The sequence below is a fragment of the Balaenoptera musculus genome, chromosome 10, assembly GCF_009873245.2.
Source record: "Balaenoptera musculus isolate JJ_BM4_2016_0621 chromosome 10, mBalMus1.pri.v3, whole genome shotgun sequence".
Taxonomy (NCBI): domain Eukaryota; kingdom Metazoa; phylum Chordata; class Mammalia; order Artiodactyla; family Balaenopteridae; genus Balaenoptera; species Balaenoptera musculus.
The window spans coordinates 22358885-22385787 of record NC_045794.1 but is presented as its reverse complement, the minus strand read 5'-3'; the positions used below and the strand labels follow the sequence as shown (position 1 = coordinate 22385787).

At 37.8% G+C, this 26903-nt stretch overlaps 1 protein-coding gene across 3 annotated transcripts in view; it reads left to right on the top strand.

Annotated features, from left to right (window-relative positions):
• Positions 1 to 26903, top strand: part of ITPR2 (inositol 1,4,5-trisphosphate receptor type 2) — a 524960-nt gene that overhangs the window by 231324 nt on the left and 266733 nt on the right. For all 3 annotated transcript variants that reach the window (XM_036864824.1, XM_036864825.1, XM_036864826.1), the window contains exons 27-32: positions 8711 to 8800; positions 8921 to 9046; positions 13887 to 14009; positions 14667 to 14867; positions 17194 to 17445; positions 20099 to 20224. In XM_036864824.1, coding sequence (XP_036720719.1) covers positions 8711 to 8800; positions 8921 to 9046; positions 13887 to 14009; positions 14667 to 14867; positions 17194 to 17445; positions 20099 to 20224 — 918 coding nt within the window. The remainder of the gene's footprint in view (positions 1 to 8710; positions 8801 to 8920; positions 9047 to 13886; positions 14010 to 14666; positions 14868 to 17193; positions 17446 to 20098; positions 20225 to 26903) is intronic.

Genomic DNA, 26903 nt, shown 5'->3' with positions numbered 1-26903 from the left:
AGGGTTTCCCTTTATTAACTTGCCTTCCACGACATTAAAAGATTATACCATTGCTGCTGAAAGCTTGATGGCTGGGGTGTAACAAGTTGACTGTCTCAGTAGTGTTACTAGCGCCTCACATTCAAATATGTTGTGTTGACTTCTAAATATAGGAAGGGGAGGGATTAACTCAGGAAACCATATCCGAGTGGGTTAAGTCAGGATTGCCCTCTGTGCTCATTCACCTCTTCAGAGTTGAGAAGCAGGCCACGTGGGCATCACAGGACACAGAGTTCCCACTCGTGTTAAATATTTTGGTGGTTGTTAATTTTTCTTCACACTGATTGTGCTTCTGTGTCTGTATATCTATATTTATTTGTCTCTGCATCTAGCTACCTACCTATATGTGGTTGCCTGCTCCTTTTAAAAAAACTTACAGGGCTTCCCTGGTGGCGCAGTGGTTGAGAATCTGCCTGCCAATGCAGGGGACACGGGTTCGAGCCCTGGCCTGGGAAGATCCCACATGCCGTGGAGCAACTGGGCCCGTGAGCCACAACTACTGAGCGTGCGCGTCTGGAGCTTGTGCTCCGCAACAAGAGAGGCCGCGATACTGAGAGGCCCGCGCACCGCGATGAAGAGTGGCCCCCGCTCGCCGCAACTAGAGGAAGCCCTCGCACAGAAACGAAGACCCAACACAGCCAAAAATATAAATAAATAAATTAATTAATTAATTAAAATACTTAAAAAAAAAAACTTACAGTCTTCACTGACGTCTGATGTTTAAACCATCTATCTAGTTTTTACTTCAAGGACTGTTTTTTCCTTTTCGGGGTTTCTGATTGATTCTTTTTCATATCTATGCATTCTAGATTCATATCTGCCTGTTTTCACTTCATAACTTTTTATTCTTTTAACGGGTGTGTGATGTATGGGGCAGAATTAACTGGGAAGTGCCCCTGGGGGCTCACTCTGGGTTGCCTGGGCAACAAACTGGCTGTCTGTTTGCAGGGTGGGGTGGGGGTGATGTGAGGGGCAGGGCAGCGTCTTCTCTCCTAAGAGGCTGTGCACTAATTTGGCTTCTCATGGGACCTAAGGCTTCTGCCCCTCAGCAGGAGCATTCTCATTTCTGTGGGCCTCATAGCTCGTGTACCTGGTCAATCCCTACCAACAGGCACCTGAATCCAGACTGCCTGGTGCCTAAGACGTTTTGTGTACGTCCATTGACCCGTTACTCTCAAACTTGCCCTGTGAGAAGTTGCTACGAGGTAGGGACAGGGGTGGTTACTCAGAAGTGTAGACCCAGACTGGTGTCCAGCAGAGCAGCCGTACCTCTCTGGGGGGTGGTGGAAGGCTGGGGTGCACACTCCTTCTCTTCTCTTCTCTGCTGGCCCTTGGCTTGTAGTTCCCCCTTTCCCAGTAGAGCTCTCCCTTATCCCTGCCGAGTGATGCCATGGGGTCATCCCGAGCTGCGGTAACCACAGAGGGGTCCACCTGGGGTGAGAGACGTTATTCCTCACTTTATCTCTATGATTATTTTAAACGTACTTATATTTCAAAGTCCTTTCAGATTATTTGATTGCATTTCACTGGGAATGATATAATCTCATTATTGATTTTTTTGTTGTTGTCTTTCTTAGCATTAACTTTCCTCACAGGTATTTGAATTTTAGATTGCTGATTTATCTTACTGAGAGAATGAATTCCTTCCTTCCTTCCCTCCCTCCCCCTTTCCTTCCCTCTTTTGCTTCTTCTCTGCTTCTCTCTCAGCACCCCTTCCCTGTCTGATGGTTTTTCTCTTAGCTCCACATCTCATTACTCTTTAAAAGCAAAACTCGGTTTCCATTCTTTGCCAGCCACTTCTGATCTTTTTTCTTTGATGAAGCAAACAGGCAAGGAGGCTGATCCATCTAGAAAGATATCTTGAAAGAAAATGGTGCTTTCCCAAGTGTTAGTACTTTGATTCTGCACAGCAGGGAAATAGTTCTATATAGACTTGGTTTCTTCAGCAAAACTTGTGATTGACTAACTGACTCTTGGCAAAAGTAACTGATAGAATGTCTAACCTTCACTGCTTGGTTCAGAAAGACTACATGAGTTTCAGACACAATATTCCTACAGGATCTGACCAATGAGGGACCCTGTGACAACTGCATGGAGAACTTTTATCCATTCATTTGGGAGAGTGCTTTCCTGAATTTTCCTTTTATGGAATTTGTTTTCTTGTCTCCACTTTCTGGTTTTGCCCTCAACCTCCTTGTATATTTATTTTACTTGTTTATATCACATTACATATCTCTGTCCTTTATGTCTGAGCTGATGTTACTGAGGGTGATTGCTACACATGAGTGTCACTTAAAGTCCTTTCACAAGACGTGCATCTGAAAACTAATTTTTGGCTTTGAGCCAAATGCTACTTATACACATTCTCATTCTATTTGGTTGTAATGCAAATTCTTAAATGTAATGCTTGTATCTCCTGAGTTTGTTTCTTCCAATTACTTCCAGGATAAGAATCTTTTTCCCTCTTGTCTTCTGGCCTACATTTAAAATTAATGCCGTTTTAGCATAAACTTATTATTTCCTTTCATGTTATAGAGGACAGTTACTATTTTATTCATTTTTTCACTTTGCCATTTGTTCTCAAGTTCATATAAGTTGGCAGCGTGGATTCTAACTTCCTATATGTTTTTTTCCTCAACGAGTGGCTTGCAAGGAAATTATAGAAGTTGATTCATTCAAATCAGAACCACCTGTGTCATTGGGCCAGGCAGCAGCGTTTCCTTAATGATTGCTTGCTGAAGAGGGAGTCGAAGAGAGGGTGCTGATTTCTTCTCCTCACCTTCTGTACATACAGCCCCCTCTCACAGTCACATTGGGCTGTGCTCTGAGGTGACTGTGACTAAGAATGCTTTCTTCACATAACATCAGGTACCAGACATAGTCTGTAAGGGCTCTATTTATATCACTGTTTTCATTTCCTGCACAGTGCTTTGTTAGTCTTTATCACCCTGCTGACTAAAAGGTTGTCTATCCTTTCTAATTTCATATAATACTGGTGAGGAGCATATTTAAAAAGTATTATATAATATTATATATATATATATATATAATATTATAAATAAAGTATTATAGAAAGTATTATAGGAAAAGTACTGTACATTGCTGTGCTATAGTGGGTTTCTGTTGTGCTCCTATGAAAGCAGCTATTAGTTTACATCAAACATACCTATCATCAGTACATTCCCTTTTTTCTGGAATATGTCTTTAAGCAAAGAGAATGCACTCCAGTGGTACATCCTTTTTTGGTTACGTATTTATCAGAGATATAGATAGTCAAAGAGATTTGGGGTATTTTCTAGGACATCTGATTAAACATCATCAAATACTCATTAAAATGGCATCAAACGAATCTGAAAATGCCATGTTTGTATTTGTCTTAGGACAAAGGGAAGGAAAGGACAAAGGTTTGGAGTAAGACTAAGAATATGCATTTACCCTCTAGAAGGGCAGGGATTTGTGCCTAGGTTGAGGGAAATCTGGAGGGACGTTATCGGCCAGTGTTGGTGGACACAGCCTCTTCCCTGCACTGTGGATCTTGGACCAAGTCTTCAAGCAGCCTTAGGTGCCAGCCAGGAAAGCAGAAACGACCATGACCCCATGATGGTCTGAATTAGCTTTACAGGCAAGGTCAGATAAGTAGATCTAGGCTGATGTTAGGGTTCCTGCATCCCCCTGGATATCATCCCGAATGGGTGGTGTATGATGTTAGTCTTAGGTGGGAGGGAGAGAAAGTACCTCATTCTCCCACAGTGAGGCTATCATTCAGTTCTCTGAAGGAGGTGCTATTTACTAGGAAGAGCTTCAACTAAATTATCATATGGTTGGTCCGTCAAGTATAAAAGACTGAGTATTAGATTTTTTGTGTGTGTTTCGGAGGGAGGTGGGAAGGGAAAAGGATGGCATTTGACATCTGAAGTTGGGAGGAGGGTGATTGGTAAATGATGCCACTGATTCAGTTAAATAGTGGATACAGGAAGAGACAGTCTTGCTGACTTGATGACATTGCTGAGGAAGGACACCCGTCACTTCACTGGGATGGGGACAAAGAGAAGACATGCACTGAGCTATTTTTTTTTTAATAGATCTTTATTGGAATATAATTGCTTCACATACTGTGTTAGTTTCTGTTGTACAACAAAGCGAATCAGCCATATGCATACGCATGTCCCCATATCCCCTCCCTCTTGAGCCTCCCTCCCGTCCTCCCTATCCCACCCCTCTACGTCATCGCAAAGTACCGAGCCAATCTCCCTGTGCTATGCTGCTGCTTCCCACCAGCCAACTATTTTCCATTTGGTACTGTATATATGTCCATGCTACTCTCACTTCACCCCAGCTTCGCCCTCCCACCCCATGTCCTCAAGACCATTTTCTATGTCTGCCTCTTTATTCCTGCCCTGCAACTAGGTTCATCAGTACCATTTTTTTTTTTTTTAGATTCCATATGTATATGTTAGCATACGGTATTTGTTTTTCTCTTTGACTTACTTCACTCTGTATGACAGACTCTAGGTCCATCCACCTCACTACAAATAACTCAATTTCGTTTCTTTTTATGGCTGAGTAATATTCCATTGTATATTGTATATATGTGCCACATCTTCATCCATTCATCTGTCAATGGACGTTTAGGTTGGTTCCATGTCCTGGCTATTGTAAATATTCACTGAGCTATTTTAATCACAGCTGTAGTAGATGCAGGAAGTTCTACATTGTAGGATTTGGAAAGTTCTTTTTTTAAAAAAAAAGATTGCCCTTGTTTAAGTTAAGGAACCAGATCCTCATTAATTTGTGTCCATGTTTAGTTCACCATATGGTTCATACAAAATTATTTTCTTATATCATTTTTGCTATTGATCTAAAAGGCGTTTCCATGCCTGATGCAAAATAAATTTGAGAGCAACGCTGTGTTCAGAACCACTATTTGTTTAGGTATTCACTCTGAGTCTGTCTAGATCCATGCTGACTATCTAATTTCTAGACTCTTCCCTTAATTTCTAGACCCTTCTAGACTGTCCTTGCTATGTTGTTTCTGAATGTATTGCTTTATGTTACAGTATATACTCTGCAATTAAAAATCTAGCCACCTCAATAAAATCACTTAACTAAGTGAGTGGTTCCCATATTCCACTAGAGGAAATAAATTCAAGTTCTTCCAGATGATAGGAAGCAATTACAGTAAAGTGCAAGTATTTTTGGAGTTCCATATTTTTTCTTCATCACTGCTGTCAAAAGGATAATATGGATATTTACTATAAGCATGGCATTGTTCTCAGTGTTACACATTTTTTTTTTTTTCCTGAGCCTACTCAGCTCTGGGACTCTGCATGAATTATAATTCTACATTTTACACATAACTAATATTTTGTTGTTAGGATAAAGCCAGGGCTTTGTAGATGTGGACACTGATGTAGGGCCAAATTTGCATAGGATATAAAAAATATAATTAATTTCTTCCCTTTCTGGAGGAGAACTCTCAGAACACCTTTACTTAGAGAATTTTGGCATCACCATAAGAAAACAAAACCTCACTGTAGTTATATAGTTTACATATTTCTTAAATTCCCCCAATCGCTGTTTTGGGATCTTCCAGATGTTCTGTGGGTTAATATTTTTGTTCGGTTTAATTACATTGAATTATTTTCTGAAATTAAAGGGGGCCATTTATTGAATTCTCCAGCATTGCCTCCTTTTGTTGACTGCTGGCAATTTTAAATTAAAATAATTTTTCTTCATCATTCCCATACTTAAAAAGTTTAGCATTGTCTATATCCTCCCTTGGGCAGAACTAGAGAAGATAACTTTTTGTAATGTAGTACATCTTCCCTGAGATTACTTTTCTTAAAACAAGACAGTTGCTTTTTTTGCAGGCCATTGTTTGAAAAATAGACTTAAATATATCTGCCAAAGCTTTGCCTGTATTTCTGACTGATTTTTTTTAAGTTGACATATGTCAGAAAGATCTCCTTTCCACCTTAGGAGCTTTGTCAGTCTTTAGACTCGGTAACATCTTAATCCTGGCTTGGAATACAAACTTGGTTTTCTTTAATATTTCTTCTCTTCCAGAAAAAAAATGAATATGGCCTTTTTAAATTCAGCCTTCACCTTTGTGATCAGAAAAAGGAAATTTAATTATATTTCTAGCTTTGCAATTTCTATTTCTCATCAATAAATTATTTTTGCTATCAAATAGAAACGCTGTTTGTCTCATGCTCTGACCTCCAGCCTGTTCCATCTAAACAGTTTATATTTACATGAGCCACTTGGGCCCCTTCCCTCTTCTACACTGGTTTCACTTACATATATAGTTTTACATTTTCTTCTACAACTTTTTCAGATTCACTTAGTGTTTATTGTCTTGTAGACAATATCTCCCATTCTTTTTTCTCTTTTATTTACCTGGGGTGGAGATTGGATTGCTTTCATTTCTTTCCTAGGATTTATTAGCATAGATGACACAACCCTGGAAGGAAACAGTAACAGTTTGAATACTTGCAGTGTTTTTATTCTTTACTTTTTGCAGTTCCAGTTCCATTGAGTGAAAAAGATAAGGTGGTCAGAAAATCTTGGAGAGTATCCTGTCATAGTAAAACAAAGTGAGATTTAAAGGAAATGGTAGTGAGCCATAGAATCAGATGCTAAAGACAGTTTTAGTAATTGAGTCATTGACACATAAAAGAATTTTAATACAGTAGATTATTCTTTTGAGGAATTTAGTGGGGGTAGTAATCTGAGATGCAAGACTACTTCCCAGAATGGGCGGTATCACAGAAAGTGCTTGGTTGGCCTCAACTTGGCCATATTTTCAGAGAGTTCAGAAAGAATCAGTAGAGGGTAGAAACTGTTCATGCACAAGAAATGGAGATGAAGCAGAGAGAAGAGGCAGGGGGAGATGGAATTTAAAAATCCATGCTTCAAAAGTTCTTTTTCTCTGAGACATAGCAGGGAAGGTAGACGGTTTTGTAGATGATACTGGACATTTTCAGATGGAGAAGAGGCAATGTCATGTAGGGGAATTTCTTTATGCTCAGTAAAATGGGAGGAGAGTTACTTGCTAAATGGAGTTCAGATTGGGAGCCTCTGTCTTGGACAATATTTGCCTGGAGAGAAGTCAAAGAGGAACACGGAGCTTACTGAGCAGTGATGATGGCACCGCATGGACCAAGTCACTCGCCTGCTTGAAGCCTTCCATCAGAATTCTTTGACTAGCAAGGAAAATATATATATATTTTTCTTTCTTGGTTTGCATTAATTTTGTGATTTTTCATGGCACACAGTAGGAAGAACAGGGACAAATAAAATTTATCAATTTGCTTCATATATTTTTTACTTTTTCCTGAGCTTAGATTGGAGTCCCCTTTAACTGTGAGTCCAACACCTTCAATGTAGTCAGGACTTCTGGGTGTTTTTTAACCCACGTTGAACTTGACATTCGTCCCAAGTGCAATCTTGTACCTGTTGTAAATCAGGGAGGTGGTCAGGCCCCACTCCATCTAATTGTCCACTTTTGCAACATGCTTTGTCAGTTCTTGTCATTTTCTACACACTGTTGTGCTTTTGTTTCTACAGTGCCTTTGGCTAAGGTGACTTCTTTGCCTAACAAGTGCCCCCCTGCCCTTCCACACCTCTCTCATACTTAACTAAGTAGTTTTCATCTTTCAAGACCTTAGCTTAAATTTCCCCTCCTTCATAAAGCTGTCTAAAGCTATAACTAGCCTCTGTCTCTCTCTTTGAATAGTGAATTCTGCTCAGTTCAAATCTTTATTTTCATATTTCTCCCTGTTTTCTTAGGTAAACTGTAATTTTCTTGTGGGAAGGACCATATCTTCTATTTCTTTTATATCTATTCACCATTGCCTAGTACCAGGAATGTATTAAGTCTTAATAAATGTTCAGGTATTAAATTGTAAGTGATGTCTTATTTTCATATGGTGACTCCAATAGTTGATATTTAAAATATGTAACTCCCTGTATTTGCTTTTTTATTGTACTGCTACAGATAATGGTTGTTATAATGAAATGCTTTTGGTGTTTCAAGTCCTCTTAATAAGCTTTATTAATTTAGTAATTTAAAATATTATTTTTAAATAAAGAAATTTTTTTTTCATTTTCATGATTCTGTACATGGTTGGTTGGCCCCCAGTCATGACTCTTAAGGATGTCATGGTAACCTGTCAGAGAATTCTTGGGTTAAGGTGTTTTTTTCTCCCATCTCTGAAGTGTTTTAACATATCATGTTATGATATGCTCCTTCAGTCTTTTTTTTTTCCCTGAAGTTCATCCCTGATAATTAAATTATGCCTCCTATGCCCTTTATTTTTACTATTCCTTTTCCTATAGGCAATATAAAATCATGATATGTCTGATACATTTAGCATAAGGAAATAGACTGATAATGTTACCTGTAATACCCTTTCCTTTTAAACTTAACTCATTAATTATTAGTAATGCCATAGATCTTATAATTGGTTGTTGTTGGGATGTGGTCATTTGCATGACTCATTTAAGCCAAGGAGCTTTTTATGGGATAAAAAATACCAAGGAAACATTTAAGTTGAATAATAAATTCATCACAAAATAATTACAAGAAGTATTTCTTATTTATTACAAAAGAAATAAATTTATTACGGAGATATATAGGGCATAACATACATCTTTGTGTTTATTTTAGGACTCAAACATTTTAAGTCCAGTGCAAGATGGAACAAAGAAACCTCAGATTGACAGCAATAAGAGCAACAACTACCGGATTGTAAAGGAGGTCAGCAGATGTGAAATATTTCTATATGAGTTTATACTGGCATGGCAAAGAAGTTTTGTTCATTTATTATATTTAATATTGTATATGTTATATTTAATGCTTTTCTTCTTCTTTGAAAAGATTTTGATTAGGCTAAGTAAACTCTGTGTACAGAATAAAAAGTGTCGGAATCAACATCAACGATTACTGAAAAATATGGGAGCCCATTCAGTGGTGTTAGACCTGCTGCAGATACCCTATGAAAAGGTAAGTTCTTAGGTACTGTTTTCCTTTTTAAATTTTGATACAATTTCAATATAGCAAAGTTACAAAGAATTTTTTTCCTTGAACTATTTGCAGGTAAGTTGCCAACCTGATGCCCTACCACCCCTGAGCCCTTTAGTGTATATTCCCTACAAGTATAACCAAGTAACAACCTTCCAGATCAGGAAAGAGCATCCCACTCTACTGCTACCTAATCCTCACATGCCATTCACATTTCTCCCATCATCTCAATCATGTCCTGTTTGATAAAAAGATACACTTCAGAAACAGGAGCTGTTTGGTGTCATGTGCATTTAAATGTCCTCATGCTGGAACTCTTTGACATTGACACTTTTGAAGACAGACCAGCTATTTTGAAGACTGTCCCTTAATTTGGGTCACTTGATGTTTCCTCGTGATTCGATTCAGTTATGCATCTTTGGCAGGAACGTAACAGAAGTAACACTAAGTTTTTTCCACCACTTCCTATCAGGCAGCATGAGATTTTGATTTGCCCCATGACCGGTGATGTTTACTTGGGTCACTTGATTAAGGTGGTGTCTGCCAGGATTATCAGTGAAGTACTCAGTTTCCCTTTGTAACAAATATTTTGTGGCGTGGTTCTTTGAAACTAAGTAAACATTCCATTTTTTTATCAAACTTTCAATTTATTCATTTATTTATTTTTATCAGTATGGACTTACAGATGCTCTTATTCAATAGGTTATATTAGGTTTCTAGCACTGTTTATTTTGATTGTCCCAGATTTGGCCAATGGAGCCCCTTCAGGCCAGCTGCCCTGTCCTCTAACATGGTCCCATCATTCTTCGAGTAGTTCCTTGCTTTTTTGCACATTAAAATATTCCAGGCTTCCTTGCATTTTTCTTGTTCCACCTCTGGAATTAGCCGTTTATTCAAGAAGCCCCAGTTCCATTTGGGGGAGAATGGTATTTGGGAGAAAAATTCTGAGAACTAAATGTACTTATTGCTGTGGAGGTTTGCCTCTCCAGGCCCTTTAAGTAGACAAATCTAGAGAATATATGTGTGTGTGAATATAGTTATTCTCTTACTCCATCTCATCTTCCATCACCACTGCTGCCCATTCCTCCTTATGAATGCCCTCTGTACCTCACGCAGGCTCTGACCCCTCCACAAGGGTGGATGCCCTCTTCATCTCTCTTGGGGCACCAATGTGCTATGCCAGGCCCCTCTCTGTGGACACCCTCCCCACTTGGACTTTTCACTTCTCATACTGGATTGCCCCCTGTCTGACTTAGTTACATTTTAATATGTAAATTTATAAGGTGGTATAATTCAAACTAGGTTAGATAATGCAATAAAAGAATTATTGAAAAGCAGGAAAAGGTATTAAACCTTAAAAAAGGTATTTATTTTCCAAATTATTATATCTTTGATATTGTAACATGGGCATTGGACATGTGATCAAGTCCCTTTTTCTACTGTTTAGTATAACTGTAGTGTTGAGTATTTTACTACTACTTTGTGTTTTTGGGTTTGCTGTTTTATTATTAATCACATTTTTATTGAAGTATAATTCACTTACAATATTATATTAGTTTCCGGTGTACAACAGAGTGATTTGATATGTCTATACATCACAAAATGATGTGACCATACAAAGTTATTACAATACTATTGACTATATTCCCTATGCTGTATATTACATCCCTATGACTTGTTTATTTTATAACTGAAAGTTTGTACCTCTTAATCTCCCCCACCTAGTTCACTCATTCCCCCCAATGCCAGCAACCACTAGTTTGTTCTCTGTATCTATGAGTCTGTTTCTGTTTTGTTATGTTTGTCATTTGTTTTCTCTTTTAGATTCCACATGTAAGTGAAATCATACAGTATTTGTCTCTGTCTGATTTATTTCACTTAGCATAATGCCCTCTAGGTCCATCCATGTTGTCACAAATGGAAAGATTCCATTCCTTTATGGCTGAGTATTATTCCATTGTATATGTATATCACTTCTTCTTATTCCATTCATCTGTCAGTGGACACTTAGTTTGCTTCTGTATCTTGACTATTGTAAATAATGCTGTAGTGAACATATGGGTGCATATATCTTTTTGAATTAGTGTTTTTGTTTTCTTCAGAAAAGTACTCGAAGTGGAATTGCTGGATCATATGATAGTTCTATTTTTAATTTTTGAGGAAACGTTATATACTGTCTTCTGTAGTGGCTACACCAATTTACATTTCCACCAACAGTGCATACAGGTTCCCCTTTCTCCACATTCTCACCAACACTTGTTATTTGTTTTTGATAATAGCCTTTCTGACAGGTGTGAGGTGATATCTCACTGTGGTTTTGATTTGCACTTCCTTGATGATTAGTGATGTTGAGCATCTTTTCATGTGTCTGTTGGCCATCTGTATGTCTTCTTTGAAAAAATGTCTATTCAGTTCCTATGCCCATTTTTTAAATCAGGTTGTTTGTTTTTTTGATGTTGAGTTGTATGAGTTTTTTGGTATATTTTGTATATTAATCCCTTATTGGATATGTCATTTGCAAATGTCTTCTCCATTCAGTAGGTTGCCTTTTCATTTTGTTGATAGTTTCCTTTGCTGTGCAAGAACTTTCTAGTTTGATTAGGTCCCATTTGTTTATTTTTGCTTTTGTTTCCCTTGCCTGAGGAGACATATCCAAAAAGTATTGCTGAGACCGATGTCAAAAAGTGTACTTCTCATATTTTCTTCTAAGAGTTTTATGGTTTCAGGTCTTAGATTTAAGTCCTTAATCCACTTTAAGTCTATTTTTGTATACGGTATGAGAAAGTAGTCCAGTTTGATTCTTTTGCATGGAGCTGTCCAGTTTTCCCAACACTGTTTATTGAGGAAGCTGCCTTTTCCCCATTGTGTATTCTTGCCTCCTTTGTCATTCCTTCCTGATGCATTTCCACCACTCTTCACCAGCCCAGAATGTCTAAATCAAGTGATTTTTACTTGCATCACCTAAAGCTTGAATAAAAGGTTGAAGAATTTTTCTACACATCACTGAAAATCACATACAATGTGGCATCCTCTCTCTCAGAGCTCATTCCTTGGTTAATTGACCGTAGCTCTTGGGTTTATCTCTGGGCTCTCTGTTCTGTTCTGTTGATATATGTGTCTGTTTTTGTGCAGGTATCATACTGTTTTGATCACTGTAGCTTTGTAGTATAGTTTGATATCAGGGAGCATATCTCCAGCTTTGCTCTTCTTTCTCAAGATTATTTTGGCTATTCAGGGTCTTTTGTGGTTCCATATAAATGTTAGAATTATTTCTGGGAAAAATGCCATTGGGGTTTGCTCAGTTTTGATAACTAGATTGTTCAGAAACAAACAAACAAAAGCATAAGATGACAGTTTCAAAGAAACACCAATTCCAGTAGAACTGGCCCTGATGTCCTTCTGTGTGGCTGGCTTTTCTGTGGGAATTGGGTGTTCCTGCAGCTAAAGTTCCTTTGATGTCTTTTCACTATCCCTGGATTACACACATAAAGGAAAATGTTAGTAGATTTTGAAATAAAAACTTCCTATTTTCAAGATAGGAATGGAGTTTTCTGGACATATTTATTAGTCTGGTTAGTTCATCCCTATTTTCAATGTGAGGAAGTGAGTCTATTAATGATCCGAGGCAGTTTACTTAGTTAATAGATGGCATAAAATATAGACTCTCAGGTTAGGAAAAAAGAAAACATTAAATTCATTGAATATAAACTATTACTCAAAACATGAGTCCATTTTGTATATCTGACACTGACCACATGACCTACCCAGAAAAATTTTAGGTTGTTTCAGTGATATTGTTAAAAGACCACTTTTAAAAAGAGAACTTTGCATTCTTTGTGAGTTTTGAGACTTAAGTTTCTTATTGAGATTCTTATTAGCAATGAAGTACCTTATTGTAGGACTTTGGAAAATGACAGTGAATAAGGAAACAACTTAAGAGTGTGTGTGTTAAGAAAGAGGGGGACAAAGAGAGAGGGGAAAAGAGGAGGTCAGAAAGCGAAGAGAAAAAGGAAAAGAATGAGATGGAAAAAACAGACAAAGTAAGTCACCAAAGGAGGGTGCACAAAGAGGGGAGAGGAGAGACTAGAGGTAAAGTCAGAACTATATATACAGAGAGAAAGTTACAGAGTGGGGAAAAGAGGGCAAGTGAGTAGAGAGAAGAAAGAGTGGGGGCAAAGCAGGAGGACAAGGGAGTGAGAGCAGGAGAGAAGGAGCACAAGGGGCCAGAGGAGGAGGGATAGATGCCTCCTGGAAAAGTAGAAAGGGAGGAGTTGGAGAAAGAGGGGGATAGAGATGGTGGGGAAGGAGGAGAAACAGAAAACAAAAGGAACAGGAAGATCCAGGTACATGGAAACACTGGGAAAGATGGGAAATCCAAGAGAGGGGAGGAAAGAGAGGGATTGGAGGGTGCAGACCAGAAGGGAGCAGAACCCAGGAGAATGAGGGGGCCAGAGAGAGAGGGAGGGGGGACGGCGGGGGTGTGGGGACAGAGGCAGGGGAGAAGAGGCAGCTTTGTATGGAGATGGGAAATTGTAGTGGACAAGCAGGAAAGTTGGGGAGAATGAGAGATGGGCCGTGAAACAAAAAGGAGGAGGAAAGAGTGGAGCAGAACAGATAGGAGGAGAATTAAGAGAAGGGGAGAGACATCTACAAAATGGGGAGGGTGGATGGGGCGGGGTAACCGGGAGAGGTGTAGACGCAGAAAGGGGAGCATAAAATAGTGGCATGGAGGAAAAAATGCATGTGCGAAAAAATATATTCTTTGATAATATTTTTGCTCTGGTGTGTTTCTCTGTATCACGTGCTACTCTTTAACTTCCAGAATGATGAAAAGATGAATGAAGTAATGAATCTGGCCCATACATTCCTGCAGAATTTCTGTCGGGGAAATCCACAGAATCAAGTTCTCCTCCATAAACATCTGAATTTGTTCTTAACCCCTGGTGTAAGTATTTGAGTGGCTTCTAATATTTATAGTAAAGTGTCCATCTCATTCGTTTTAGCAACATTGATGGATGGAATTTTATTCATCTTCATCACCACATTTTTTTCCTTGTAGGGGGTTCTCCTCCTAAAAGTGAATATCTTTTATTTCCATTAAGGAAACATTTAAAGAAACGTGAAAAATTACACAGATCTTACCTGCAGATGACAACTTCATTTATATGTACATAGTTTAATGTTAGGAAAAAGATGTGGTAGGACAAAGACTAACTCTGTGATGCCATGAGTAAGTTAAATCTGGAAAACTCAAAGGTGGAGTTAACTCTGCTCTGTAAAACACGTGTTGGCGAATACTAAGGAACAGCTACTTTTGAATAATACATAATTAAATTAATCTCAAGAATACTGTTGCCAACTTGTTGACCTTTATAATGGGCTCCGTTTTCCAACTAAATTCCTTTGTGAGCTCAGTTTTTTTTTTTTAAATGCTGAATAATCTCAATGCACTTTGTAGAAGACTTGCACAGAAAACTCACTACAGTTTTGCGTAAAATAGGAAACTGATCACAAGCTGTGCAATTGGTCTATTCTATTCTACAGTACTAGAATAGAAAATTGATCTTGTCAGAGTTACAAGGGCACATTCCTCTGTGTGTAGCTCCTTGAAGCAGAAACCATGCGGCACATCTTCATGAACAATTACCATCTGTGCAATGAAATTAGCGAGAGGGTTATCCAGCACTTCGTGCACTGCATTGAGACGCACGGCCGCCACGTGGAGTACCTGAGGTTTCTGCAGACGATTGTCAAAGCAGATGGTAAATATGTGAAGAAATGCCAGGATATGGTGATGACCGAGGTATGTTCTCAGTTTGCATTTTATCAGCTTCACATAAACAATATGCTCAAATATAGGTTTTCTGTTATTTTAGAGTGAAAAACAATCCCCCAGCAACATAGGTTTGGAAAATAAATTAAGTACGACTACTTAAGCACAAATGTATTTTGCTTAGACCTAGGGAAGTAACGTATCATAAGTTGATGTTATCATTTTCTAGGAGTTTATTTTTCTTTCTGATTCTTAATGAATTTGTGTATTTTAAATAATGGGTAAGATCCTATGAAACGTTATAGGTTATTTAGAATGAAAGTGATTAAATTTTATATTTTTAAGTTTCAATCTGTAACAAAAATGGATTAAACTCTGCTTTTCGAGTGCCCTTATTACTCGGTTCCTGAAACATAGAATAGGTGTTCTTTGCTACTATTTACAGGGGGCTTTGAAGGGAATGAAACTAATGAATAGAAATTATCCATCAGTGATTCATTATATAGGGAAACTTAGCTATTTAGAGTAAGTTAAAAATTTAAGAAAAGCAAATGGATGAAGTACTTCATTTATTTTGCCCTTTTCAATATGATGTTTGTCCTTGAGCAAGATTTATACAATGAATGAGTTACTCACTAGGAACCAAGTGATACTTTGGAGAATAATTTGAGCCTGTTTGGGTAAATCATTGCTCTGTGACCTGATGGTTCTCTAAAGGCCTGTATGGATTAGGCAGCTTTCAAACATGGCTACAAACAAGTTATATAATAGATTATATTGATTTGGGGGGATTTTCATAATTATGTACCTTAAATTTGAGAGTGGGAGTAGTTTCTGTATTGGTACAATGAGTCCCTCTTGCCCCGTAGAAATCTTAAAGTTAATTCAGCTTGAAGCCTTGAATTTTAAACATAAATTATTGTTATTAACATTTAAGGAGGATTTTAAACTTGTAAAATTTACCTCTTATCTGTATTTACATTAACATTAGCCCTTCATTGCCTAGAAATGTGAGAATTAACTTTATTTTGGAAAATCATCATGGAAAGACTTAAAATGGGAAAGCAGCAAATAGTTAAGCCAGTCCTATGGCATTTATTAGGTGAAGCATTTCTATGTGTAAAGAAGTATTTATAATATTATGTTAATATATAAATTTTTGACCCATATACATTCACTTTCAACAAAACTTTCTGTGTAAGCCAATTAATTGTCATCAATTTAAATATTTGATCAATTCAAATAAAATAGAGAAAAAAATTACATAATCTGTGTTCTCCACCAAAATATTTCACATTGGGGTTAGAAAATTGGTACTGTAATAGACAATAAGAATTGAGGCCTGCGCAGGTCCTGACCTGTCTGTGGTTTGGGGTTGCTATCTGCCTCATAAAGCAAAGTAGAGGGTTTGTCTTCTGGGAAGACAAAAGTCTTCTCTGTCAAAACCTCTTACATAGTTGGCCTTGGCATCTTCCAGGAATTGGAGGGCAGGGATTGAGACCTCCTGGGTCTGGGTTTTCAGTTGAGGTAGAGAGAGAAGACAGTGATTATGAAGTCTGGAGTGGGGTGTAGTTACCTCCAGAACTCATCACTGTTAACTCAGCCTGGGCTTCATGACAGTCAAAGTGGATTCCTCAATAAAATAATAATACAGCTTCCCCCCAAAACAGACAAGACATTATGGTGATAGAGCAATAAAATTACCACCTGCTGGAATTCTCCACTGAAGTTGTATAAACGAAACAGGGAGGAAAATTTATGTCCTACAAGCCCCTACATATTCATTCTTTGTCTCTCTCTTTTAAAAGTTGTCTTTTTCTCTTTATTTCTCCCATCTCTGCTTTTACCTCCATTCTCTACCAATATCCATGACACGTGAAATCTCCAAATTCTCGTAGAGTTGCATTTGGTTCAGTGTACTTGCTTACTTATTCTGTCACTATTGAAGGAGATGGGGGTATTTTATTCTATAGTAAAATTATACTTACGAGATTTCTCATGCTTGGCAATGGAGTCTACCATTTGAAGTAGAAGAAAGTAACTTCATTGGAGTATTTTGCAGGTTTAATTTCAGTGGGTGACTCACTGAACAATTTACTGTCATCTGTGTCATTAATTCTTGCCCCTATCCACCTCTCCCATGTCTCTCCGACTGGTTTTGATAACATTCATAACTAATCACTTGACACATGCCTAGAATCTTTTTACCATCCTGCCTTGGTGTAGTTCTGCATTTGCAGTGTTATCTATGTTTTTACAAAGAGATGCACATATTTCCAGATAGACCAAGCCTTTGGAAATAACTGCAAGGATGAACATTTGGACTGCTATGTCGACTCTCTTATTATCATTTCAGTTGATAAATGGGGGTGAAGATGTGCTGATATTTTACAATGATAGAGCATCGTTTCCCATCCTTCTCCATATGATGTGTTCAGAGAGAGACCGAGGGGATGAGAGTGGCCCCTTAGCCTACCACATCACCCTTGTGGAGTTGCTGGCAGCATGCACAGAGGGGAAAAATGTCTACACCGAAATCAAGTGCAATTCCCTTCTGCCCCTGGACGACATAGTGAGGGTGGTGACCCATGACGACTGCATCCCTGAGGTAAGCCTGGCAAAAGCTTAGCAGCTATAGAATTGCTATTAATTTTTAATAAGTACCAGAAGTCCTCCTACTATTATTTATAATGAGATAATATATTTAGTGAAGGAATTGTAGTTAGCTATACAATTAGGAAAATTTAAAAGAGCATAAAAAGTTTACTCTTTTGTTCTACAAGAAACTATGAAAGATGATAAACCTTTTTAAAGTATAGCCGCTATTAGTTTACTAGAAGCTACTATAGGAATTTCTAGGTATGGCATTGTGATCAAACTGAAAAATTGACTTGTAACCTCTAGTATGTTCCTGAGCATAAAACAGATGCTTCATAAATAATTCACAGTCATCAATAGGAGAGGCTAGGATGGTACTGCAGGATCACTATCAGATTCTCTAGGTTTACCTTTGCTTTATGGAATAGATGCATTCTTGGAAATATGGACACACATTTTGCTTTATTCACACATCATCGTTTACCCTCCTTCCTTGTTTGGCATGATGGCAGGGAAGAAACTCATTAGAAACTGGTTGTCTGCCAACAAGATTAACGAGGCTTCCAGGAATGTACATTGCAATAATTTTTTTCTTTTCTACCGTTGTGGTGTATTGTTGCAAAGTTTATAAACATGTGATACACTAAATCCAAACATTTTAAGTCACAGTAACTTAAAAAGGCATCAGGTTAGGTTAACTTCCCTACTTCCAAATAGTCCTACATAGTGATGGACTTGAAAGTATATTTTTATGAAATTTTGTAGAATTGTTGATACCTCAAACCAAGGGTACTTCATGACTTGATTGGTTTGAAATAAGATGGCAAAGAAAGGAAGCATAGTGTAGTGATTAAATCTGTGGGTTCTGTCTTTATTTGAGGTCCTGATTCTGGCCATGCAGTTCTCTCTGACATCCCACTCTAACCTCTTATATTCACCTACTTCACCCCTCTTCATCCTTCAGATATTGATTCAAGCATTACTTCTTCAAGGAAGACCCTCCTGGCTTCCCATAGTAGAGTCTATAAGAGTCTATAATTTGAAATTTGGTATTTGAATTTTATTAGTTAAAAATATCTGTAGCCTTCACATTCTTTACCAAGATTATAAGCTAAATGAGAGTAACACCTGGGTCTGTTTGTAGTCACCATTATATTGTCTGAACCTGAACCTACATTTAATAAGTATGTTCTGAATGAATGAACAAATGGATTAAAGAATGAGTCAGAATCTTGGATCCATTACTTTCTAGCTGTGTGACTGATTCCAACAGGTTACTTAACCTTCTAATCTTCAATTTACACAATTTTGAAGTGAAATAATTATAGTATGTACTTGATAGGATTGGTGGAGGATTAAATTAAGATATTACATACAGACTGCTGAAGGTGTTTGGCATGTAGCAAGCACTGAATGCATATTAACTGCTGTCAAGATGATTATGATAATGCACCAAATGGCTCTGATGTCTCCGTGACACAGGCACCCTGTCATTGAAGATTTGCTTCAGGCCTCAGTCAGGTAGAGATAAGTACTGAGGGCATGAAAGCTGACCCTGTATTCCTTATGGTTCTAACTTGGATTCTATGAACCCTCTGAAATTGTTTACATGATTTTTTATGTGTGTGCATTTTTCTGGGGAAATTTATAGCATTCATCACATTCTTATACAGAGAGAGAGAGGAAAGAAAAGAAGAGGTGAGAAAAGAGAAGAGGAAAGAAAAGGAAAAACAAAAACTATTGCCCTATGCACTTTAGAAATGGTATATGTTGGTGAGGCTCATGCCAGTCTTTTATGAGGAACTTTGCTAAATCTGGAAAGGAACTTTACTACATCTTAAAATAATTCAATTTTTTTTTTTTTGGTAAACTGTAAGCCTGCTTCTTCTCAGAAATAGTAATTTAAATGCTTTTGAATGGCAATAAAGTATTATTTAGTCAACATATTGAAGCATTGTATTAGATCTCTCTTGGTTGCAAGTGACAGAAACCTAATTTAAACTAGTTTAAATTTTAAAAGGGAATTTTTTTGGCTCTTGTATTTGGGAATTTGAAGAATAGTTGTTCACATGATTCAAGAGGTTCAAACAATGTCAGAATTCCTTCTATCTCTTGTTCCCTTTTCCTTTGTGGTTTTTGCCTCATTCTCTTTATCTGAGCATAATTTTCCTCCATACACCTGGAGAAGATGGGTCTTGGAGTCCAGGTTGACCTTGTTCTATTTTGACAATGAGAGAGGGGGAAAGAGAGAGAGAGAGAATATAAATGAATGAATGAATGAATGAATGACAGAGACAGAGAAGGGGAGGGGAGGTGGGGAGGGGAGGGGGAGAGGAGGGAAGAGAGGGAGGGAGAGAGGGAAAGGGAGCACTTTTGACTCCTAGTGTCGGAAATATGTTAGACTTGGTTTACATGAAGTTCACATTCTCACACCAATCACTGGGCCCAGGGGAATGGAATACTAGGTCATGTGTTTACCCTGGATCAGGGGGTGGAGTGTTTTAGTAGAAGAAAGGAGATGGGAATGCTCTCTGGGTAGACCCAAAGTATACTATAATTTACTATAGGAAATAACACAGTTTCAAATAACCATTCATAATAGATATTTGAAGATGAAGAATAAAGAAAAAACTCACTTTCTTTTCTATTTGAAATTTGCACAGGTTAAAATTGCTTATGTGAATTTTGTTAACCACTGTTATGTTGACACTGAAGTGGAAATGAAAGAAATCTACACAAGTAACCACATTTGGAAATTATTTGAGAACTTCTTGGTGGATATGGCAAGGGTAAGTTACACGTTGATCATTAAATACTACTTCATGTTTAGTAAGGTTGTTGATATACATTTTGACTAAACAGTATCAAGCATCTGGATGAAAACTTAGAATTAAACCCACTATGTTTAGATGTCATCTGTTACATTCAAAAAGTTGTGACTGAGTTTCATAAGACTGTGAGATTTAATGAGTTAATGTACTCAAAATGCCAGTACAGTGTATATGGCAGCAAGGTGTTCATTTTCACTTTTACAACTGACCATGTTGACCTGTTAGTAAATGGAATTTTAGTAGCCTTTTTACATTGTTTAGAGATGATATTTGGCAGAGGTCAATTTGTATTCGACCTTGTATCATGAATGCAATTATAAACCATAGATGGAAGAGATCTCACGAGGTCTTGGATACTGCTTTCGGGCAGGTAGGTACTTGCAGACTATTTAGGACCCAGCACTGCCCACTGTTGCCTATTCCACGTCTTCTTTGGGAGTGTGCTCCAGTAATTGAATCATCTGCTGCTTTCACTCATGTCAGTCAAAATACAGTCTGCTTTTTACTTTGAGTCCATTTTCTCATGTTTGGCTTTTTGGGGGGTTGGGGAGGACACATGGAGCTGGCTGGCATTTTCTAGATACTGTCTAGCATGTTTTTGCTTTGTTAATATTGAGTAAATGAATGAATGAAGAAAGGAAGGAAGGAATCTTTGATAGATAGCACTTAATTTTAGTTAGTATCTTAGCCCCTTTTTTGCCTGCTGAATGATAATGTCCAGGGTGTATTATTTTAGTTTTTCTGTGGGGGGAGGATCTTCTCCAGTTTTCCCATTAAAATTATGGGACATAATGTTCAAATAAGAGTTTCACTAATAGAAGATAGTGTATAGCTAACTCCTTAGACTTATTATGACTTATGGTGGGCTGTCCCAGTTCTTTGGCTTCCTACATTCCTGAGTGCTGGTAGTTTACATGGGCTTCACTTAGATGTACTGGAGGAGAGGGGTTAGTGAAGTCGTGAAGTCCACACGGATGGATGCTGATTGCTATCCATTAGCTCACTGCCTTCCTACAATTCTTTCTGGAAGGAAGGAAGGCTAAAGGGATATGATAAAACATTAGCTGCAGATCCAGACATCCAAGAGCAATCTTAGATAATAGAATAAATCACATATTCCAGTCCAGGAACTCGTTTATTTAGTCAAGGCGCGCAGGTGGAATGTACTTATTTTGCCTTTGGTATGGGGTAGTATGAGTGAGCTCTGCTGTGTTCACGCACGTGTGAAGTAAGGCAATCCTGTTTTACTTCATTTCTGTAGACCTTAAAAGCCACTCGTTACCTTCCTCAGGTAGACCTGCACCTGTGGAGGAGTCATCCTGTTTTACACAGGACTTACATACCCCTCACATTTACCCCCATGACCTTGTGAAAGCCCTTGTAAGTGACTGGCCACAAGTATCTCCAGAGACCTTGGAGTAAACAATGGTTTATATGCTGATGGCTGAGCTTTAAAACTGCACGTGCAGGAAGACATTAAAGAGATTACAGACTGATTTGCAGAGTTGCACAGTGCTATGGACTAAAGATAAGCTTGAAAAGACCAAGGTCACATTCTAGGCAGCACGATCTGCCAAGCTGAAAGGATTTTTATTTTTAAACCAAAGAAGGCTTGATGATAACTGCCATGGATTATGCTACCTTGGAAACAGTCTTTCCATTGATGTGTTTATTCATAAGGCTAAAGGGTGTATATTCTTTTTTTTTTTTAAAGTATGCATGTAGGGAGGATTTTTATTTTAGCTATTCAATATTTAAGTAGACATAGTGTTATTAGTATATAAAGGCTTTAAGGGAATTTCAAGTTTTCTTGGTCTATTCAATCATTATGTCTAACCACAGCAGCTTGACTATATACTGCAGAAGCATTTTTTTTCTTTCCTTCTTGTTTCCCTCTGATTTATATTTTAAAGCAGCAACTCTCTTATCCCCTCACCGAGAATGACAAGGACTCACCCTTCCTACTTCAGGGAAGGGACAGGAAACCTGACTTTTCCATATTTGGGATTTGTCTTTCCCCCCGTGAAGACAGATTCAGGAGTCACCACACACTTTCAAATTCAAATACAAAAAAAATATGGTTAAATAAGTAGAATGTGGCCTTTGAGGCGAATTTTCAGTTCAGTAGAACAGTAGCTCTCAAACTTCAGTGCGCAGCAGAATTATCTGGAGGATTTGCTAGAACACGTGTCACTGGGCCCCACGCCCATAGTTTCTGATTCAGTAGATGTGAGACTTGGCATTTTTAACAAGTTTTCAGGTGATGCTGAAGCTGCTGGTCCAGCGACCACACTTCGAGAATCACTGCCGTAGAGCAAGGTAGTTAGCGATAGGCATTTTAGAGTCATCAGCCAGGCCAGAGTTCAAGTTTAGATTCTGCCTCTTACTAGCTCAGTTATCCTGGGCAAGGTGCTTACCCCTCTGACCCTGAGTTTCCTTATTTGTCAAATACATGCAATAATAACACATTCCTTATGGCATTACTGGGAGGATTGAATGAGATAATATGTATATAGCTCTTAGCACGTGCTCGCCACTTAGTAGGAGAGTTGGTGCCATCATCCATTTTATCCCTATCATGGTTAACATCACTGGTATTATTACAAGGTTATATGTAGCCTTTGAAGCAATTTCAAGTAGCTTCCCCAAGACCCGATAATAATGTTGAGGATAACTTAAAGGAGGACCGTCTTACACAGGCAAGAGCCAGAAACCATGTTCGTGAAGCTGGACACACACAATAGTGACTTGATGTAGAGATGGACTAAATTCAGATATTACAACAAAGTTATGAAATCCTGGAACAACTGATTTACATCAGTGAGACATGGTGAAGGCAATCTGGAGGAAAGGTATTTGGTACATTGGACCTAAAGAATCGTAGGATCTTAGGGTTGAAAGAGACTGGCGGTCCTGCAGTTCACAGTTTTTAGCACCTGCCTGTATATTTCCATTTACAATGATCTCACTACTTTTTTGTGAGACAACTGATTTCATTACTGCGCAACTTTGTTAGAAGCCAAAATTGAGCCAGATTTTTTTTTTTTTTATACAGCAGGTTCTTATTAGTTATCCATTTTATACACATCAGTGTATACACTGACGTCAATCCCAATCGCCCAGTTCATCCCACCACCACCCCCACCCCCGCTTTCCCCGCTTGGTGTCCATACGTTTGTTCTCTACATCTGTGTCGCAATTTCTGCCCTGCAAACCGGCTCATCTGTACCATTTTTCTAGGTTCCACATATATGTGTTAATATACGATATTTGTTTTGCTCTTTCTGACTTATTTCACTCTGTATGACAGTCTCTTGATCCATCCATGTCTCAAAAAATGACCCAATTTCATTCCTTTTTATGGCTGAGTAATATTCCATTGTATATATGTACCACATCTTCTTTGTCCATTCATCCGTCGATGGGCATTTAGGTTGCTTCCATGACCTGGCTATTGTAAATAGTGCTGCAATGAACATTGGGGTGCATGTGTCTTTTTGAATTATGGTTTTCTCAGAGTATATGCCCACTAGTAGGATTGCTGGATCATATGGTAATTCTATTTATACTTTTTTAAGGAACCTCCATACTGTTCTCCATAGTGGCTGTAACAATTTACATTCCCACCAACAGTGCAAGAGGGTTCCCTTTTCTCAACACCCTCTCCAGCATTTGTTGTTTGTAGATTTTCTGATGATGCCCATTCTAACTGGTGTGAGGTGATACCTCATGGTAGTTTTGATTTTCAGTTCTCTAATAATTAGTGATGTTGAACATCTTTTCATGTGCTTCTTGGCCATCTGTATGTCTTCTTTGGAGAAATGTCTATTTAGGTCTTCTGCCTATTTTTGGATTGGGTTGTTTTGTTTTTTTAATATTGAGCTGCATGAGCTGTTTATATATTTTGGAGATTAATCCTTTGTCTGTTGATTTGTTTGCAAATATTTTCTCCCATTCTGAGGGTTGTCTTTTGGTTTTGTTTATGGTTTCCTTTGCTGTGCAAAAGCTTTTAAGTTTCATTAGGTCCAATTTGTTTATTTTTATTTCCATTACTCTAGGAGTTGGATCAAAAAAGATCTTGCTGTGATTTATGGCAAAGAGTGTTCTTCCTATGTTTTCCTCTAAGAGTTTTATAGTGTCCAGTCTTACATTTAAGTCTCAAATCAATTTTGAGTTTATTTTTGTGTATGGTGTTAGGGAGCGTTCTAGTTTCATTCTTTTACATGTAGCTGTCCAGTTTTCCCAGCACCACTTATTGAAGAGACTGTCTTTTCTCCACTGTATATCCTTGCCTCCTTTGTCATAGATTAGTTGACCTTAGGTGCGTGGGTTTACCTCTGGGCTTTCTATCTTGTTCCATTGATCTATGTTTCTGTTTTTGTGCCAGTACCATATTGTCTTGATTACTGTAGCTTTGTAGTATAGTCTGAAGTCAGAGCATCCGATTCCTCCAGCTCCGTTTTTTTACCTCAAGACTGCTTTGGCTATTTCGGGGTCTTTTGTGTCTCCATACAAATTTTAAGATTTTTTGTTCTAGTTCTGTAAAAAATGCCATTGGTAATTTGATAGGGATTGCATTGAATCTGTAGATTGCTTTGGGTAGTATAGTCATTTTCACAATATTGATTCTTCCAATCCAAGAACATGGTATATCTCTCCATCTGTTTGTATCATCTTTAATTTCTTTCATCAGTGTTTTATAGTTTTCTGCATAAAGTTCTTTTGTCTCCCTAGGTAGGTTTATTCCTAGGTATTTTATTCTTTTTGTTGCAATGGTAAATGGGAGTGTTTCCTTAATTTCTCTTTCAGATTTTTCATCATTAGTGTATAGGAATGCAAGAGATTTCTGTGCATTAAATTTGTATCCTGCAACTTGACCAAATTCATTGATTAGCTCTAGTAGTTTTCTGGTGGCATCTTTAGGATTCTCTATGTATAGTATCATGTCATCTGCAAACAGTGACAGTTTTACTTCTTCTTTTCCAATTTGTATTACTTTTATTTCTTTTTCTTCTCTGATTACCGTGGCTAGGACTTCCAAAACTATGTTGAATAATACTGGTGAGAGTGGACATCCTTGTCTCGTTCCTGACCTTAGAGGAAATGCTTTCAGTTTTTCACCATTGAGAATGATGTTTGCTGTGGGTTTGTCATATATGGCCTTTATTATGTTGAGGTAGCTTCCCTCTGTACCCACTTTCTGGAGAGTTTTTATCAGAACTGGGTGTTGAATTTTGTCAAAACTTTTTCTGCATCTATTGAGATGACCATATGGTTTTTATTCTTCAGTTTGTTAATCTCTTGTATCGCACTGATTGATTTGTGTATATTGAAGAATCCTTGCATCCCTTGCATCAAGTGGGATAAATCCCACTTGATCATGGTGTATGATCTTTTTAATGTGTTGTTGGATTCTGTTTGCTAGTATTTTGTTGAGGATTTTTGCATATGTATTCATGAGTGATATTGGTCTGTAGTTTTCTTTTTTTGTAGTATCTTTGTCTGGTTTTGGTATCAGGGTGATGGTGGCCTCATAGAATGAGCTTGGGAGTGCTCCTTCCTCCGCAACTTTTTGAAAGAGTTTGAGAAGGATGGGTGTTAGCTCTTCTCTAAATGTTTGATAGAATTCACCTGTGAAGGCATCTGGTCCTGGACTTTTGTTTGTTGGAAGATTTTTAATCACAGTTTCAATTTCATTACTTGTGATTGCTCTGTTCATATTTTCTATTTCTTTGTGGTTCAGTCTTGGAAGGCTATACCTTTCTAAGAACTTGTCCATTTCTTCCAGGTTGTCCATTTTATTGGCATAGAGTTGCTTGTAGTAGTCTCTTAGGATGCTTTGTATTTCTGCAGTGTCTGTTGTAACTTCTCCTTTTTCATTTCTAACTTTATTGATTTGAGTCCTCTCCCTCTTTTTCTTGATGAGTCTGGCTAATGGTTTATCAACTTTGTTTATCTTCTCAAAGAACCAGCTTTTAGTTTTATTGATCTTTGCTATTGTTTTCTTTGTTTCTATTTCATTTATTTCTGCTCTGATCTTTATGATTTCTTTCCTTCTGCTAACTTTGGTTTTTGTTTGTTCTTCTTTTTCTAGTTCCTTTAGGTGTAAGGTTAGATTGTTTATTTGAGATTTTTCTTGTTTCTTGAGGTAGACTTGTATAGCTATAAACTTCTCTCTTAGAACTGCTTTTGCTGCATCCCATAGGTTTTGGATCGTCGTGTTTTCATTGTCATTTGTCTCTAGGTAGTTTTTGATTTCTTCAGTGATCTCTTGGTTATTTAGTAACGTATTGTTTAGCCTCCACGTGTTTGTGTTTTTTACATTTTTTTCCTTGTAATTGATTTCTAATCTCATAGTGTTGTGGTCAGAAAAGATGCTTGATATGATTTCCATTTTCTTAAATTTACTGAAGCTTGATTTGTGACCCAAGATGTGATCTATCCTGGAGAATGTTCCTTGCACACTTGAGAAGAAAGTGTAGTCTGCTGTTTTTGGATGGAATGTCCTATAAATATCAGTTACATCTATCTGGTCTATTGTGTCCTTTAAAGCTTGTGTTTCCTTATTAATTTTCATTTTGGATGATCTGTCCATTGGTGTAAGTGAGGTGTTAAAGTCCGCCACTACTATTGTGTT